The sequence below is a fragment of the Diadema antillarum genome, unplaced genomic scaffold (assembly GCF_040938485.1).
Source record: "Diadema antillarum isolate AM-2024a unplaced genomic scaffold, OU_Dant_1.0 seq00000400_RagTag, whole genome shotgun sequence".
NCBI classification, from domain to species: domain Eukaryota; kingdom Metazoa; phylum Echinodermata; class Echinoidea; order Diadematoida; family Diadematidae; genus Diadema; species Diadema antillarum.
Window position 1 is genome coordinate 1,645,418 of NW_027271391.1, and position 19,119 is coordinate 1,664,536.

Genomic DNA, 19,119 nt, shown 5'->3' on the forward strand with positions numbered 1-19,119 from the left:
TGAGGTTATACCTTTATTTTCTTGCTGCAGGCATTTCAAAGTGATTATAGATTTGACAAATTTGATAAAATGTGAGAGAAACCTTTAGATGATATATCTAAGAATTTGAACATATGCAGAGTTAATGTGAATGTATACAATATAAGACACTCTTAGCTTGTCATGTATAAATGTATATATATGTATATATCTATCTATATATATATATATATATATATATATATATATATTTCTTTATATTTCTATTTCTTTATATAACTTATGTATTGCAAAATCAGGCACTTGATGTTACATGATTAGTCAACACAAGGCATTTATTAGATATTACACTTCAGTATTTTGCATAGTACAAGTACTTGTATGGGAAATTAGATATCGCCATCAATACCAAAGCACTGACATATATTTGTTTATTGTCGTAGCATTGACTAACTGGTTGCAGCTGTAAAAGATTACACCACAGGACTGGAACAAAATTGTTGCAGGAAATGTGAAGAACTTTACAACTTTATGCTAGGGATCTTGGACTATGTGTACAGAGCTATGGGATTCCCAAACCATCATACAGTTAATACATAAATCATATTAAAACAAAAAAGAAATGTAAATGTGGCAGTAGTCTTTTTCTTCTTTTTTTTCCTTGAGGAGGGATATTGCGCAGTTCCAATATCTTTTTCATCCAGTCAATGTGATAATTGCCATTACATATGCCTGTAAATACAAACATACTTTCAAAGATAAAAAGGGGAACTGTAAACTTTATATTGGACAAAGTCATTTGTGCAAAGACATAAATGACTTAACCATTATAAAAGTAGCTTGGTGTGTGGTGCATCTATTCTATGAGGAAAAACAATCACTCTGAGCTAAAAGCTTAAAAACCACAAAATAAATGAGATGAATTATGTGGCTTGTGTTTCACTCACACCAGTCTAATACTCGTGCCAGCACTTCCAGTATTTCTGTATACTCCAAAATATTTCATGAACATGTAAATTTTGTTAATTGTACACTGTAGTGTAACTTATGCACTAAATTTCTGAAAAAAGAAACCATATAGAAGTATTTCTGTTGGAAATGGAAAAATGACTGAATGACTGAATGACTGAATGAATGAATCCTCGTTGCAGCTCCTACATTAACCTGTTGAAGACTTGTCTCGAGTATATTCGGCCAGGTGTCTATGGGATGTGCGTGTTGCAGCAAAATCAGCCGTCCTCAATAAGTTAAGTTAGACTGTAATGACTGGTTTGGGGAAATCAGTGATCAACAGTGAGTGTGGTTGCGCAAATAGGAGGGGACAAAATGTTCTTTGTACAATTCAAACAGTAGAAATGCAAGTAAAATTTGGACACTTCTGGAGTTACAGCATTCTGGACACTAGTAGGGGCCACCACATCATACACTGTAATTGCTGGTACAGTAGCCCCCTGAATCTTGCCGGTTGCAGTCAGCACAGTGGCAGAAACAAAGGGTAGATGGCTTATTGCAACTGATTGATGAACTGCCTTTAATTGACATAAATAAGCACTGATCATTCAGTGTTTGAGTACTGCAAAAGCGGGCGTAAAAGTGGATATTTTTGCAAAAGTAATTTTTTGTGCTTGGCTGGGTAAGATGAATTTCATGTGTTCATAATTCCTTGGATTCAAGACACCCATTAGTGGAATATATAACTTGCAAGAATATCCACGTGTCTTCAATTTTGCACTGGTTTCCTGGTGGTGCAAAATGTGTGAAAACTTTCACATTGCAAAAATTTCCACTATTACTGTCATAGCTACGATAAAAAAAAAAAATGGACATACAAACACTACTTGTACTTGGATTCATGAATTGATACAAGAATCTATCAGTTTGGATCCATATTGTTTCTGGTAAAAAGATGCTTGATATGTGAAACAGCAATTTAGCCAAATAAAGCTGAGCTGTAGTGTTGACCATAATATCAGTCAAAATCTCTAGAATATGTTTGGATGTTTGCATTCCTTGCTGGAAAAATACAGAATGAACTTTTTTTCTGTGGCATGATCTTGATTTAATAGCATATTTCATTAGAAGTTCCAGAAGCTGGACAAAAGCTCTTGCTAATATCTTTGCCAGATTACAATCTCCAGATTTGTTCCTTCTGATCAACTACTCCACATGAAAGAAGAATAAATTCAAATCATTGCAGATATTTCATCTAATTGCATGATGCTCTCTGTTGGCACAGCACAATCCCTTCACCACATTTCTATTAAAATTGCTTGTAGTCCTGATTCTTAATGTATCTGTATTATGCGGGTCTAATTAACATTGAATAGAGAGCACCTGCATCCATTCAATCACACTCACATACACACACACACACACACACAGACACACACACATACACACATTACTCATGGTATATTCATGTACTGCTGGCCTTGCAACCACATCTTGCCCTGCTCAAATTGACTGAAATGAATTGGACAAAACTTTGAGGTAAGGCACAGTCGGCATAAATATTTATAAGTTGAGCATTCTTCCGTATTTCAAGCTAGAAATATTGTTCATAAAGGTAGTAGAACATGATTTCAGTATCTAAGAGATATGTCCTTCATAAGTACATATTTAGGTCACATCATTTCCTCTATTTTTAGGAGGGGGAAGATGCATTTACAAATTAAACCTTCACCTTCCGAGTATGCCTAGTGTCTTTGGTATAAATGATAATAAATCTTTACTATCTAAGGTGTAGTATATGAGATGCAATGAGGAATATGACTTTTGAGAAAAACTAAACACTTTGGTAAAAATAAGTCCAAACTATAGCACTCTGATTGTCAAGAGATAACGGTACATTTCACATAAGAATGCAATCTCTCACAGATTGTACATAAATGAATGGTTTGACTGACTTGGGGAAAACAATTGACTAAAAGCGATAAGGCAGAACACTGAATGTTATTCACAGTTCAAGATTAATAAACAGTGGTACACGCTGTACACATCTCGGTAGGCATTTGGAATATGACTGAAACATGTGACTGTGTCATTGTAATTGTCACTGCACAAAAGTTAAAGGGTGTCAAGTAAAGCAGTATCAGGGGATGATGATTGGTTGAATAGAATTTCCCTCTAAAGAGCAGGGCGCCCTCAGCGTACAGAGATGAAGGTCTTGCATCCGTCTTTTGGCTTCATGGTGAGCTCTTCCTGGAAGTCAAGGTCCTGGCCTGGAACAAGGCAAAAGTCATACCGCCTGAGGAGCTTTGCGATGATCACCTTCATCTCGATCTGAGGAGGATAAGGAATACCAAATGTAAATGAAGACTTCTTAACCTTTCTGACTGAAAAATAGGGATGATGTTTTGGCTCCAAAGGAGGAAAGAAAGAGCAGCTCCCATAGGGAACTGTGTAGTAGAATTATCACAAAATATAGGAAACTCCAACTGAAAGAAGAGCTGGGAATGATAAAAATTCAGATTCTTTCCTCCAAATTCAGAACGGTTGGGAGGTTGGGAAGGGGAAGTTCATAGTAAAAGAGGGGCATGAATGGGATGGGGTTAAGGGGGAACAAGATGGGAAGGGTAGAGAGGGACAGGAAAAAAAATGGGGTTGGTAAGGAGGAATAGGGATGGGGGGGGGGGGTAGTTAAGGGAGAAGATGGGGCAAAGAGGGATAGGGGTGGTGTTAAAGAGGAAGATAGGGGTAAGAAGGGACAGAGATGGGTAAGGGGTAAAGGGGGTAAGGATAGGGAAGGAGGTTGGTGCGGAGGACTATGGATGGAGAAGGGGTTAAGGAAGAAGATAGGGGCAAGGAGGGATAGGGATGGGGGGGGGGTCAAAAGGATGGAGATAGTGGGTAAGAAGGGACACAGATGGGGGTGGGGTAAAGAGTGACAAGGAAAGGGGAAGAGGTGGGTAAGGAGGGATAGGAAAAGGGGTGAGGTTATGGAGGAAGATGTGGTAAGGAGGAACAGAGATGGAGAAGGGGATAAAGAGAATCAGGGAAAGAGGCTGGAATACAAAAGAAGGAACAAGGATGGGGGGGGGGTGGGGGTTACGGAGGAAGAGAAGTGTTAAGGAGGTACAGGGAAAGGAATGAGGTTGGATAAGGAGGAAAGGGAATGGAAGGGACGTTACAGAGGAATAGAAGGAGATAGGAGGAATGGAATAGAGGGGTTAGAGTAACAAGGACGGGTGAAGGAACAAGAACAGAAGACAAAGAACAGCATGCAAATATGGGATTTTTAAAGGCAAATACCAGTCAGTGATCGTACCTTGGTGGTCTATTATTATCTAATGTCCTTCCATGGATTGAACATTCTGGGATTTTTCCCATGGGAAAACATCGTCAAGAAAATAATTTCAGAGCAAACAGTGTTAAATGATATCAACTATACAGAGAGGGCAAACTCACCATGGCAAAGGCCTGGCCGATACATGATCTTGGTCCAATAGAGAAAGGGAAGTATGCAAAGAGAGGTCTAAAATAAAACCACAAATTGAATCCAAAATCAATGAGTCATACATACAATATGAGTTTCTATACTCTTCTGAACAAGGAAATATATTCAGTACCAGGTAGGGCCTACATCTCACAACTCAACACTTGTCTATTTCCTGTGCTCATAGCATAATTACACAAGGAAAATTATTTTTTCTGGAAACAACTCCAGTTTCATCTCTCTAACTGCAAAACTCTCACACTGGCTGATGGTAGTATAAAAATATGTTAATTAAGTAATTCTGAGACAGAGAGTACATGTACTTCATTTGGCTTATCTGAACAGGCTGACTTAAAACCTAACAAAATAATAGTGGAAAGAGGCAAGGAGGAACAATACCTTTTACTTTAGGAAATTTAGACCTCTGACTTGAGAAAGAAGGAAAGCTAAGAATATTAATTGCTCATTCTTACTTGTCGTCATCTCTGGTAAAGCGTTCTGGGTCAAAGGTCAGAGGGTTTTTGAAGTGGTCCTCATGACGCCCCATGGTGAACATCGGCAGCTGATACACACAGTAACACATATGCAAAAGAAAAATGACAATTTGGTTAACCCTTACTCTACTTCCTTTGCCACTTGGCAATGACGTCTGAGGTCAACTGTCAAATGAATAAAGTTGGCATGATTTCTCTAATATAATCCGTACGGCCTTCCTGTTGGACTGAGCATTGTTACACCATTGTGGGCTTGCTGAAATTATTGCAAGGTTCAACTTTGGGAAATAAAGGGAAGCCAATGAAAAGGCTTGGCTAGTTTTAGCCAAGGGAGGGTTAAAAATAACATTGTGGGATCCATATACTTGCAATACAAGAAAGGAATAGGACGTAATATATCGGGGGGGGGGGGGGGGGGGCTGGTGATGACATTGCCAAAAGGTACCAGGGATCAGTTTCTGTTCAATAATGCAATTAAATCAGAAGAATGAGTGACCTTGATCTAATGTACACAAACAGAGAGGCAGCGGAATAATGCCAACCCATCGTGGTTCATCCAGACAATAGTTATGCTCAATAAATTTGACATTTCACTTGTGAATTGAAATAAGTTGTCTCCATTGAATAAGCTCATTTATACTTTGGATTTCACCAATCAAAGCCAGTTGATAGAAAATGGGAAAAGAGATGGCTTTAACTGACGTAATGCAGAGAAATTTTTCAGCTAAATTTTAAAACAAGACTCTTTACAATGGTACAATGGTAAACTGGCACCTCGTCTACAACCACACTGTCCACTGTTCACCAAGTCTAATGCCATCTCGTCTAAACTCGCTTCGTCTCCTACCAACTCGTCTACCAATCATTTTGTCTAAATGCCAATTAGTCTAATTGCCATTTCGTCTACTAACCATTTAATCTAATCTCTAATTTGTCTAAGTCACATTTCGTCTAATACCCATTATGTCTTTTGACCATTTCGTCTATTAATCATTAGGTCTATGAATGAAATAGTCCACAGCCCATTTTGTCTAATAGCCAATTGGTCTACATCCACCTTGTCTAATACTCAATTAGTCTAATAACCAGTTAGTCTACTCCCAACTGGTCTACTCCCAACTGGTCTACTCCCAACTGGTCTACTCCCAACTGGTCTACACCCAACTCGTCTACTCCCAACTGGTCTACTCCCAACTGGTCTACTCCCAACTGGTCTACACCCAACTGGTCTACTCCCAACTGGTCTACTTGTTATATAGTTGTTTTTTTTTGTCTACTCCAAACTCCTTACTAAAGTCTACTTCATCTAGTTTCCTTTCCCATTGAAATAGGTTGAACACTCTTGGTGCCCCATTCGGTTTAAATTTTTTGTACTAATATATGACTTTGTATAAAAAGAATAATGTCACAGTGTGAAAAACTTGCTGTGTTGTGGTGCTGGATGTGTAATTATACGCGTGCCTCCGGTGTCAATCCAACTACACGCACACATCACTTGGATCGTTGTACCTTTACTTGTGTACCAAACGCGATGAAATATTACTCGATAATTCCTCATTCGGGATCCCGTCAAGATCGCTGCATGCATGGACGGGGGTGGACGGGGTGGGTGGTCGAAATGTAATTCTGTTTCGTATGACTGACAATTCGTTTGTGATGGAGGATTGTAACTGAGCTAGTTTATTATTCAAATTTATGAAGTTCTTCCGTCGAGATGTTTTCATTGCAACTGATTGACAAATTGCCCTACATCGACGTAAATAGTTTATTATTATTTAGTTATTTTACGGACAGGATGTTGACTGGATAGTCGTGTCTCACCATTAATATGTCTTTATATTCAGCACGTGCGGAATAATTAACAACTTTAAAGAATAGACTATTATTGATTTTTGTACCACGGCAGGGTTACGAATAGTTCGTGACAGTGAGACGGACTGCACACTAGGCAAAGTGGTATATTCATTATTAGCATGACCAGATGGGAATGATCAGTTTGGGTAAATTGTTGAGAGTATACCAGTTGGGAGTAGACCAATATTGGGTGTAGACAAGTTGGGAGTAGACGAGTTGGGAGTAGACCAGATGGGAGTGGACAAGTTGGGAGTAGACGAGTTGGGAGTAGACCAGATGGGAGTAGACCAATTGGGTATAGACCAGTTGGGTGTAGACCAGTTGGGAGTAGACGAGTTGGGTGTAGACGAGTTGGGTGTAGACCAGATGGGTATAGACCATGTTGGGTATAGACGAACTAAGGGTTGGACGATATGATAACTAGACAAAGTGAATGTAGACGAGATGACTTGTAGACGAGGTGGGAGTAGACAAAGTGGCAGTAGGCGAAATGGATATTAGACGACATGACAAGTAGACATTGTGAGTATAGACGACTTGGCTATTAGATCAATTGCTCAGTAGACGAAATGCTCCTTAGACGAGTCGGGTATTAGACAGTACGGGTAGTGGGCAAAGTGACTATTAGACAATATGTGTACTGGACAAAACAAGTTGTAGACCAAATGGGTATTAGACGAATCGGTAATAGACGATTTGCCAGTAGACCAATTGGAAAATAGACAGAGTGGCTGTAGACGAGGTCACTATAAACCACTACAATTTGTTGAACTGCTACTATAATGTGCATATCTTTGCATTTAAGTTATAATATCACGCATGCCATACCGATAGTACCATTCTCTCTCTTTTAATCTATCTTTAATTTTTCTTCAACTCTCCTCGTCAAAACAAAACAAAACATTACAAAACAAAACAATACAATAAAAAAAAAAAAACCACACACACAAAAAAACAAAAACAAAAACAAAACAAACAAAAAAACCCCAAAATGTTCAGGGGTACACAACATAGGCCTACCACTACAGTGGATCCTTTGGGGACTGTGTAGCCGCACAGCTCAGTGTCTTCTAGGACTCTCCTGTTGGACCCTCCAATAGGACCGTTCAGCCTCAGGGACTCCTTCAAGACCTATTAGTAAGGGTTGGAGTTTATAATGGGTGTGGTCACTAGTCAACCAGCAAATCTTAAATTGGGTGCTTCTTTGTACTTTGGGGAGGACTGGAATGGGCAGTGAGGTGGCTCAGTCAATAGTGTATCTGTCTTTAATAAGCTCGCATGGTTCTGATTCAAACCCAAGTGAGTCTTACTGAGCAATGTTGTGTATTCAAGTCATCCCCTCTAGCGAGGCAAAACACTCTATCCCTCGGATAGGACATAAAATGGAGTTCCCTGTGTGACAGAGTCACAACCTACTCACGTAAAATATACCTCTTCATTCATTCCTCGGCAAGAGTAGGATGCATACCCCGGTGAAGAGGTCTGCCCTAAATACTCACAAGTCGATCCCGCCACTTGCGAGGTAATATCCAAAGCGATGTGAGAGACTGTAGTGTAAACTAGTGTGTTAAAATTGAACTTTTCTTGTCAAACACTGTTTCTGGTTGTCTGCCAATCTTACTGAAAACATTAGCCTGGAACTGCACAGCATTTGGTAGTTGATTCCTTGCATGTGAAACAAAGCTACAAGCACAGAGCCAGTAAACACACATTTAAGTGACAAGTATTATGGACACTGTATGACAATGGTAACAAATTGACAAAAATGTGGACCTTATTTTTTATCTACAAAATTTTGAACAGTGCCAAAATTTGATCTAACAGTCTGTTGCTAGGTGTGGTCTGGCAACAATGCTCAAGAATCAACACAGGTGCATTTAGAAATACTTACGAGAGTCAAATACTGCAGCTTGCCAACATCACTGAAGTCAATGAATTCCTTCCCCTCAACAACAGAGTCAATCTCCTTCTTAAGTCTGAAAAAAAAAAAAGAAAGAGAAATAATGAAGAATGCTGATAAACATCTCTACAGGATTTGTACATGTATTAGCATTTGTACATATTTTGGGTATAAAATTAATGTAATAGCAATACACAAACAATAATCAAACACTAATAATTGGAATATTGCTCAATCGCCCTGCTCACCTGTACCTACAAGATGCTGCTGTTCTATTGAGGTGTCCAGGAAAATGTAAATAGCAACATTGTACATAAATAAACCACTGAATTTCAGAAAACAATATGGCATTCACAGCAATAAAAAATTCAAAGCAGAAAGTCAATTAAAAAAAAGGAAATGAACACCACCCTCCTCCCCCATATACAGGAGCTGAGGCTGAACACAAATGTTATGGATTGATCAATTGACGAAAACTCACACATTACCATCTCACACACAAAAAAAAAGGAAGAAAAGAAATAAGAAGAGCAAAAGATGGAGAGATGGAGAGACAATGAAGAATGCTAATAGATATCTCAACAGGATACCCCCCAAACAAAAAAGAGGAGAGAAAAAAGAAGAAGAGCAAAAATCATGAACATTAATCATGAGCCCTAGCATTAGGCAGTAATCTATCAATGTATGTTCAATGTAACAAAATTCAATAGAGATTATGTTGACTGCTAGTATGCAAAAGTGGATTCATATCATGATTTCGTGAATAAAGTATTAAATCCATAGGTGTTACAGCTACACAGTGTTATAAAACCTTCTTCAGTTCTCCTCAGCTGACTGGTTATCTGTTGACCAGCACTGACCTTGAGAGGACATCTGGATTGTGGCCAAGGTGGAGAAGACAGAATGACAGGAGATTGGCCGTAGTCTCTTGTCCTGCAAACACAAGAATGATTTGGACCGTCAAATGGATCCATCCAGAATAAACATAATAAGACAAGGTTTGTGTATTCTGCATGTGAACTCTACTGATTATCATTACTGCCTGTCTTGAGAAGCAACATTCAAGCTGTCATGTAACAGAGACGACACTACTGTGGTTTGGTGCTGTAACATACAAATAGAGATTTATTGCTGCTAATTAGTATGTAATATACTTCAAAGGACTTTGTTTTCTCTCATTTCATTTTCCTACACATGTCATCAACTGTAGTGACTGGACAGTAGCTTGTTACTGTATACACCATACATTCCGCAAGGTTTTTATTTTTCACGATTTTGTGAATTCGGAGCTATTCTCAAATACAAAAACATGCTAAATTATTAACTTTGATCTTGACATCAAAAGAGCATGCATGCATGCATTTCTCTGTTTATGTCACTGTCATTCACGATCGTGAATTTAACCACTCTCAAGAGTGTTGGAAAGTCCTGACTGGAGAAAAATTAGGCTCACTAAATATACGATGTGTATAGCACTTCACAGATATGCTCCTCTCTTATATTCACATGTAAGCATCATCAAAATCATTGGTATATCTGTTCCATTCAGCCACTAATATATCATAAACAATAACTCAGATGGATCTGCCAAACACAAACATCTTGTAGTGTGAATGCTTCTCAGTACCTGCAGCAAAGAAGGTGCAGAATTCATCGATCATGTCCTCCATCCCAAAGGACGCCTCCTGGAGGTTGTTGGATGCATCCAGTATGTAAGTGAGGATGTCGCTAGGCACCTCCTCCCCCGCCTCAATGGCTCTCATCCGCGCCTCGATGCACTCCTGGCCGAGGGCCCGCATCCGATTAGCAGTCTCGCGCATCTCGCGCTTGTACCGGAGGTGACTTGGCAGTGGGCTCAGCTTGGGAAGAGGTTATGTATAATATAGGCGGTTATTTCATGTTGCCATGGAAACAACATCTTAGTATTAGTATGGACTGTAGGTGCATTTCCAAGTGAAGGCTGTTGAAGCATTATCACAGTTTGTGATAAGAGTTTAATCTCCCTTGCGAATTTTAAAATCAACATTTCACGATATTTTACTTAGACTGAGGAATGCATGGATCTTGGAAAGAAATCCCAGTCTTTTATATGGAGAGAACCAATATAATGGGCATGCTTTACATTGGGGCATTCACATTGCAACTCAGCAGGGGCAAAATAGCTACACATTATGTAAACTTCTGAAAGTCAGTGGTACATTGTATGATCACTGATCAGGCATCATCAAGGTTAAATGAGGTCATAATGCTGATAACTGCTGATGGCTGCCAGTCTCAAAGGTCATCATCTTGAACTGAGGTCAATTGCTATAGGGGGCACTGAAACTGCTCTGAGGAAATATTCATACCAAGAAAATATAGTCAGCATTCTATACTGATAAGAAATACTCATGCTTAACCCATTGAGGACGAGTCTCAAGTATACATGTACTCGGACAAGTGTCTAAGGGAAATGCATGTTGTTGCAAAATCAAACAGTCCTCAACAGGTTAAGGAGCAATCAATATCTTCTCATAGCAGCAGTGAAACACTAAATCTGATCTATATGCCGGAAAATACAAACTAAGAAGAGATGATTTTCAAATTACTGAAAAAGTAGACAGCTTTGTGACATTACTATCAAATTTATGCACTTGGCCAATAAGTTGAATTTCATGTGTCTTTAATTACACAGAATCAAGACATGATATACAGGGGTGTGAGAGTACTTGCAGAAAAAAGTCTGAAATGCCTAAAACTACAAATATTTCAGAGCATCTGAACTGCAAAAAATCTGAGAAGCGGGGTTTGGGTAAGACCCAAAAAGTCTGAAATCAGATTAAAATATGAGCTCTCACATCCCTGGATAAAGTACAATTATACAACAAGCAACTTTTTTCTATTCTTTGTCTCTATTTTCGAGTAAGTTTCATGTCATCCGAAATGCACAAAAGATTCTGCAATGCAAAAAAATGTCAAATTTTTAATACATCCTTACCTCCAGGAGAGGATTACTGTACATGGCCTGCATTCCCATTGCCAGGTGAGGAACAAGATGACACAGCTGGTGGTTTGGGTTCGTAATCACATCCTCCTTTATGCCAAAACCAACCTGTGGCATGCACGTAAAATATCTGACTTTTAGAATGACATTCACTATCAGCATAATAGTGATGATGACTGTCATGTTATGATGACAAAGAATTGTACCATTTGTAGAGGTAGCGACAGCAGTAACAATATTGATAATAATAATGATGATGATGACAATGATATTGATAGTAATAATAACAACAAAATTGTATTTGCAGAAATCTATAATAATAATAAAAGAATAATACTTCTTGTAGTAGTAGAAGTTATCATGAGGATAATGATGATGATGATGATGATGATAATGATAATGATAATGATGATGATAATAATAATAATAATAATAATAATAATAATAATAATAATAATAATAACAATAATAATAACAATGATAATGATAATAATAATAATAATAACTACAACAACAACAACAACAATAATAATAATGATAATAGTAAAAGCTAGAAGAAGTAGAAGAAGAAACACCAGCAACACAAGAAAGGATGAAAAAGTTGAAACAAATAAAGTGGTATATCATTTTCTCTGCAGTTTTCTCTCTTCATACCCTGCCAATGATGTCCAGCGTGATGCGGCCGAATTCATGCAGCATGGTGACCTCTGTCTTTCCATCAGCGTACTGCATCAGGTGATTGGTCAGCTGATCAGCGGCAGTGTTAAAAGGCTCCATTAGACCCATGAGGTATCTGTTTCATGTCAAGCAATATGGAAACAAAATTCAAGACTTTGATTGCATGCAAGAACTTATACAGTGTAACTAACAGTATTCCTTCATAAAAAAGGTCATCCTTCACTTCAAAAACAAAAGCTCTTAAAATCCCAGAGTCTAGTAATGAACCTTCAGGAAAAAGACAATGAAAATGTGATATATTTCATTACAAATTCTGGAAGTGTGAATATTTTTTTTTTCTGACATATTGATTGTAACTTGAGCTAATCTCCTTTTCACTGCCTTAGAATACAAAACAATTTGATGATCAAAATCCTTAATATCTCTTTGAGGCAAGTAATATTTGTGATGGGAAAGTGCCAGTATGACAGGAAGAAGACAGCCAAAAAGAAAAAAAAAGTTATTTGTCTTGACACTAATCCAGATAAATGCTTGTATACAACTGTAGATCCACACCAATCACAACTCATACAGTATCTCCCCCCCCCCCCAAAAAAAAGAAATACAATCAGATTTTCGCATTGATAACACCCAATATGACTAAACTGTCTAAATGCTACTTCAGGGTCTTAAAATATAACATCTTAGCTCAATTTCGCAGAAAACGCCATTCAATTTGGTTAAGCGGTCACAGAGAAATGTGGATTGTTGTAAAGCATGTCATGAGTCTGATTCTTCCAAGTTTAGCACTTCGATGCTCTTGTGTGTGAAAACAATAGACAGAACTTGGAGGGAAGAGATTCCTGACGTCTTCTACAAAATTCCTCATTTCTCCTTCATCACTGAAGCAAATTGAATGGGGTTTTCTTTAAGATGTGGGCAATGAGTTATAGTTTCATGCCCTGAATTTGTATTTAGATTGATTCACTATTTTTAAAGATATCATTGCGGAGGGTCCCGTTGTATTTTTTTTTTTTTTTTGGACATACGGTACAGTGTACAACATCACTATCTATTTTGCATCCCCTATAGACTCAAGCAGGAGTACCAGGATTCATCTAGAACATCATTCTTACTTGCGGTGGAATGCTGGATTGAAGAGCGCCCTTTTCCTTGCCCAAGCCTCGTGGTCTGTCTCCGAGACTAGGCCTTTACCCAGGGACCTGGCCCCGAAGAGGGAATGAAATGGTCTGTACTGCTTCTCATCTTTTGGATACTTACTCCTCGTCATCAGTTCCTATCAAGAAAACATCAAAAATTTGTGCACCAAGAATAACTTAAAAAAAAAAAAAAGATCTTTTCCTCGAAGATCCTGAACTGTCCATAGATATTGTGAAGGACCAATAAGGTTCTATATGCCTGCATACTAACAGTATAATTTGAATTGATAGAGTGAATGTTTCCACCAACCTTCTTAAGTTCTGCAAAAAATATCAATAATTGTAAAACAGACCTTGTGATATTATAGGAAAAGTATTCTGAACTTTACTGATTGGGAATAATGATACTATATAAACAATGCATGGTATAACAATTTTCATGTCAGTAATTTTCAGGATACTACATACAATTTCTGCTATGCATGGGACTAATCACAAGTATCCCTTTTCAGAACTCTCACTGACCATAGGCATCATTAACTGATGTAGCTCTGTTCATTTTCAAAGAGTGAACAATTTTTGATATTGTTGCTTGGCAGCATTGTAGAGTTCTTGACCATAATTACGAGACAGGTCAAAGAAAAGGTGGGAAATCACTAAACATTTCTGCTGAAAAGGGATGATACCTTTAAATTTCTCATTCCAACAATGTGATTGAAAATTGTCATGCAGGTCCCAGTTTGCAAATATATTCACAGTAGTAACAAATCAATCACTTGACAATTCAAATGAACATGTCTCCACTCTTTTTTTTTTCATTCACAAAATAACAAAATAATGAAAACCAGAAGTGATCACATGCATTTATTCCTTCAGGTGAAATGAATCCCATCAAGGGGCAAAAGAAAAAAGAAAAGTGAGAAGAAAATCCTTGCTTAGAACGGTGTATTACCAAATACCTAATGACAAGTAGCAAACTACTACTCAGCGACTTAGATGTACATGTAGGTCTGTTAAGTCAATGATTTTCAGAGTCTTCAGCTCTTTTTATTTTTTAATTGTTTTTGTTCAGTTATTCATGTACAAACCTGCTCCACAAGTTGAACACAATGTAAATTAACCATGTAACAGAGTCTCATGCATGGACATTCACAACATTCTAAGGCCAAACAAACACGAGTCAGCAAAAAGATAGCAGGCATACAGACAAGAAAATGGAATGGAGATTAAAAACTGGTTTTACCTTGATAGCAGCGGTATCGCAGCATACAACCACGACACTGTGCAGGGCACACATGGTGAATATCGGGCCAAACTCGAGACGCCTGATAGCAATGGCAGATAAGAGAGAGCCAACATATGCAGATCACACATAAAACAAGAAGTGTTCACAGATCAAACATGAGCAAGGGCATGACAGAACAAATCACATTGCAAACAATAATTCATCCACTGCATTATAATATTGGCACATATTTGTCAAATGTATGCATTTACACTACAACTATGTTCAGCTTTCAAATGATTTCAATTCTTATAGCTCATTTTGATAAGTCCACATCTTAGTTGAAAACAAACAAAAACAAAATCATACATTGTTGTTAGATTGTGCCAGGTAATGTTGTAACCTAGGTTTTTCATTCAGGAGTTGAGTTTGTTAATCTTCTGTTCATTATTTTTAAAGAGAGAGAGAGAGAAAAAAAAACAACAACCACCAAATATTCATGTATTTCTCAAATTTCTCAATACCCTCCCTCCCTTCATATCCCATCAATCATTTTGATTCCTCTTGTCTGGCTTGCACAAAGCATCCTGCATTAATACAGTGCTACAAATTGACAAAGTCTGTGTCCTTTCAATAATAATAACCTTCATGAAAATATTCACACATAAAATGTGACCCTGCACCACAGAACCAGCAAAAAAAAGTCAGACATGAATTTTTATCTAAGGGCAGATTCTGAAAGAACAGACTCTAAGCTTTAAAATGATGTACAACTGTATAGCTCAATTCAAATGGACTCTCCCAACCTCTCTAAATATAGGAAAGAAAGCGCTCTGGAAAAGTGTGAACTGAGAAAATAGGCTCTGAAGTATAGGGTCTATTCAAGCGGTTAATCTTTTGTAAGCGGTGCTACCTGTGTGATGAATGGAACATAAAACAGGATGTAAACTGCCATAGCAACAACAATGAAGGGATTATCAGATTAGGCTGAACTTGAGTATGCTCTATTAACACATTCTGTCCATGATCAATGCTAACAGTAGAAGCATTGAGCTTTCAAAAGTTATCATCTGGAGTTGAAAGTGGAGAGTGTGCAAAGGATTTTTCAAGAAATAAATAGGGGCCTCTAAGACATACATGTACCTGATCACACTACTCTACCAAAAAAGGGGTTGCTGAAAACACACTTTCCCAATCATTTTATGAACCCAAACTCAAGACTAAGGTAGAAGAATACTGTAAAACATGATATATTCGCGGCATGAAATTTTCGCGAATTGGAGCAGACAGCCTTTTTCGAGGCACGAAATTTTCGCGAATTGCTACTGGCATTCAATGCATGTAGTGTAGACAAAAGCTTTCGCGTGCATTCTAATTTCGCGAATTTTGGCGTTCGCGAAATTCGCGAAATTAAAATGCACGCGAAAATTCCTCGTTTTACAGTAGCTCTTTCAGAAAATGTGGAAAACTCAAAATTGACTTGGTCGACCTGTTTCACCTTTTTTGAGACCTCACATGAAATCAAGGGGTGCGACTTTTTGATGGTTTTGGGATGCACGGTCACATATGAAAACATTCGCACACCAGTGCATAGTGGATCTATTTCATGTGCAAATTTTTAGATGGGGGGGGGGGGGGGGGGGGGTGGGAGGGTACGGCTAATTTGCACAAAGACTATTCTTTAATGTACAATAAGCCAGTTCACAGTTCCAATCTGAGCATGTGCAGATAAAGGTCATGGCAGACCTTCTCTTGAAATGGATTTGACTGAAGTATTCAAAACCTAGATAGGGCTTCATGACAACTGTGTTATGAATAAACCAGGTGCAGATTGGTATTTAAAGGTGAATGTGCATTCTTTTCAGCAACATTAACAAAAGCCATTCAGGCAGCACTGACATGTAAATTACCACTTCCTACATGGCTGTTTTCAACCCCTCTTCTTGAAGACTATTCCATGCTTTGCAAAAGTCTGTGGTTGGAGAGGTCATTGCAGACTCGTGCTTATTGTGAACTGGCTTATGCAACCAGCATGCAAGTCACACTCACATTCTTGACTCCCAGCACAATCAACAATGCTTTTCACTGACATACATTGCCCTATAAACATTGAAAATACAGGCCCTAATTTTCATTTTATATATAGGAGAAAGATGTGCCTATTGAACCCTTCATGTATTGGTAAATAATTATTCATAACAGTCTCACTTCTTTCATTGTGTTCATTGTATGCACATACCAGTAATCTTTTCTTTTCAACACATATAGACTTTCCACTTTATCGCAAACACTTTTATCTGTGACTTACCATGCATGTATCTGCTTACTGAAAGATTTTGTCTCAGCAAACTGGGGTATGTTGCCGAGGTAAAAGCTGAAAGAGAAAAAATTACCAAATTATTGGTGAGGAGAAGAAAGAAAAGGAATCATTAATTGAGATGAGAGTTCCTCACGATGTCATCAAACAAACACGAGAAACCAGAGTTAACTAAAAATACTACACAAGGAAATACTTTGGAACGGGCAAAAAAAAAAAAAAAAAATAATTACAAGTGCGTGCAAGTAGGGAAAATTAGCTTCCTTAGACAACAGCAACAGCAGCAACAACAAAAACAACAACAACAGCAAAAAGTAACGTAACCAGACTCTGCTGTTGACTTACTTCATTACCATGAGCTGCCCCCAAGTCTGTGGGTCAGCAGAGAAATCTCAGGTAGTAGGACTCAGTATAGTCATCACTTCTTCATATGACCATTGAGTAAAGGGAGAACTTAATGGGGCCTGGGTGCCCATGATTCTCCAGAATACAGAACAAGTTTTCCAGGCTGCCAGGAATATGATCTTGAGATTTGCTCAATTTCTTTCTTTTTTCTTTGGATGATTTCCAGGATGTTTTACATTCAATCTACAAAATATAGCTATTAACCTTCTTTTATAATTTCTTGGGAGTCCAATGAGAAAGTGAGAGAGAAAAAAAGAAATCTATTTGAAAAGTCAAATACATCTTTTCTCTTTTTACAATTCTTGGCCTAGATTTTGTTGAATACAAAGAAGATTCTAATTTCACCAGACACAGAGCTACCAAGTCTCACGCATTCTGCGTGAGACTCAAGCATTTAGGGTCCGTCTCACGATCTCACGCATGGCACCCATTTTTCTTTCGCATCGGGCGAAGTCTGCAACTTGGGCCTATAATAAGGAGCATAGCTCAAAGGATTAAAGTGATAGTTGCAATTGAAGGTAGGCCTATATTTTCCTTTTGTCTTTCAAAATAAGTAAAAAATAGTCACTGAAGTATGCACCTGATCGCACCATTAAGAGCTTAAAATTGAAAAAGCTCCCTACTGCGGGAGGCCACAGGGGGGAAAAACCCCTCCCACACTCTCGTTCGCGTGCACATTCGCGCGCCGAGATGCCTAGTCATGAAAATCTCACTCATAAAATTTTTTTTTAGATCAGATCAGGTCTTAATTGCATTTGGTTTGTGGTATCATTTAGTAATTCAATTGCCTGTCCCTGTGGGCCTAGGCCTCTGACACTGGATCAATGCCCCTGTTTGTAGGGCAGATTCATCCAGGTTGTTCCAGTTGGAAAAAAGGAGCATCCCAGTTGGTTGGGGACAGCGTACTAACAGCGTCTTGTCGGGCTAGGAATGCAGGATATGGATGGAGACTCTTGTTTGAATGTGACGTTCCAGATAATGCCTAGAAATTAGAATCACGATAATTAAACATCGATAAAGTTGCTCATGGTCACATAGAGTGTCAGTAGTCTTTAAATGCCAAAACTGATTATTGTGATCCTTGTCCTGATCCTGATCCTTGTGAATTCTGTGTTGCTAATTGCGTGCCTGCGACTGTGTGTGATCGCAGATCGTGGTGATGTAACAGGTACAACGCTTAGAAACCCCAAAATCTTCAAATGGGACTGAGGGGAAGGAAGTGGGTTGCTACGATGAACTTACTTTGCTCTTTTCGGACCAGGAATATGACGATACTTTTCGTGTTGGTGGTGAATGTAGAGCGTGTAGGCTATAAAAGCTGTGATGGCAGAAAGAACCACAAAGCACAGTGCGTATCCGATAATTTGAAAGATGAAAGGCGCCATATTTGCTCTTAAGCAGAAGCCAGGCAGGTGGGAACACACACAATAAACAAACAAAATATCAAGGATGAACATTTGCATGGCTATGCCTGCACACAAGAAGGCGGATGCGTCCTCGAGATCGCGACCTGGGCATCGTGATGCGGGGTCGCGCGCGCATAACTGGTGTCGAGTTCGACTTTGGATAGAGATCGACCATTAAATATCATAAAAAGGACCTACTCCAGTTTTTTGAGATGTGGAAAAATAAACTTGAAACTTGAAACTTGAAACAGTTGTTTCACAGAGTAAAACCATGATTCAAAGTATCTTGATACAGGATACGATA

General features: G+C 38.4%; 1 protein-coding gene across 1 annotated transcript; it reads right to left on the reverse strand.

Annotated features, from left to right (window-relative positions):
* Positions 1 to 2,930: 2,930 nt before the first annotated feature.
* On the reverse strand, positions 2,931 to 18,683 carry LOC139732120 (cholesterol 24-hydroxylase-like). The gene is made up of 13 exons (XM_071642986.1): positions 18,652 to 18,683; positions 16,996 to 17,061; positions 14,706 to 14,787; positions 13,439 to 13,599; positions 12,300 to 12,438; positions 11,640 to 11,753; positions 10,290 to 10,521; positions 9,523 to 9,595; positions 8,654 to 8,738; positions 7,783 to 7,893; positions 4,888 to 4,976; positions 4,387 to 4,453; positions 2,931 to 3,261 (listed from the first exon to the last, which is right to left on the reverse strand). Exons 3-13 carry the CDS (start codon positions 14,757 to 14,759, stop codon positions 3,124 to 3,126), a joined length of 1,263 nt encoding a protein of 420 aa, XP_071499087.1. The 5' UTR covers positions 14,760 to 14,787; positions 16,996 to 17,061; positions 18,652 to 18,683; the 3' UTR covers positions 2,931 to 3,123.
* Positions 18,684 to 19,119: the final 436 nt, after the last annotated feature.

Bases quoted from the DNA above. Each gene is read 5' to 3' on its own strand.
- LOC139732120 (XM_071642986.1), bottom strand. From the start codon at position 14,759: ATGTGTGCCCTGCACAGTGTCGTGGTTGTATGCTGCGATACCGCTGCT. The intron at 10,522-11,639 runs GTAAGGATGTAT...CCTCTTCCCAAG, and splicing joins ACAGTAATCCTCTCCTGGAG to CTGAGCCCACTGCCAAGTCA. The intron at 8,739-9,522 runs GTCAGTGCTGGT...TTTTTTTTTCAG, and splicing joins AATCCAGATGTCCTCTCAAG to ACTTAAGAAGGAGATTGACT.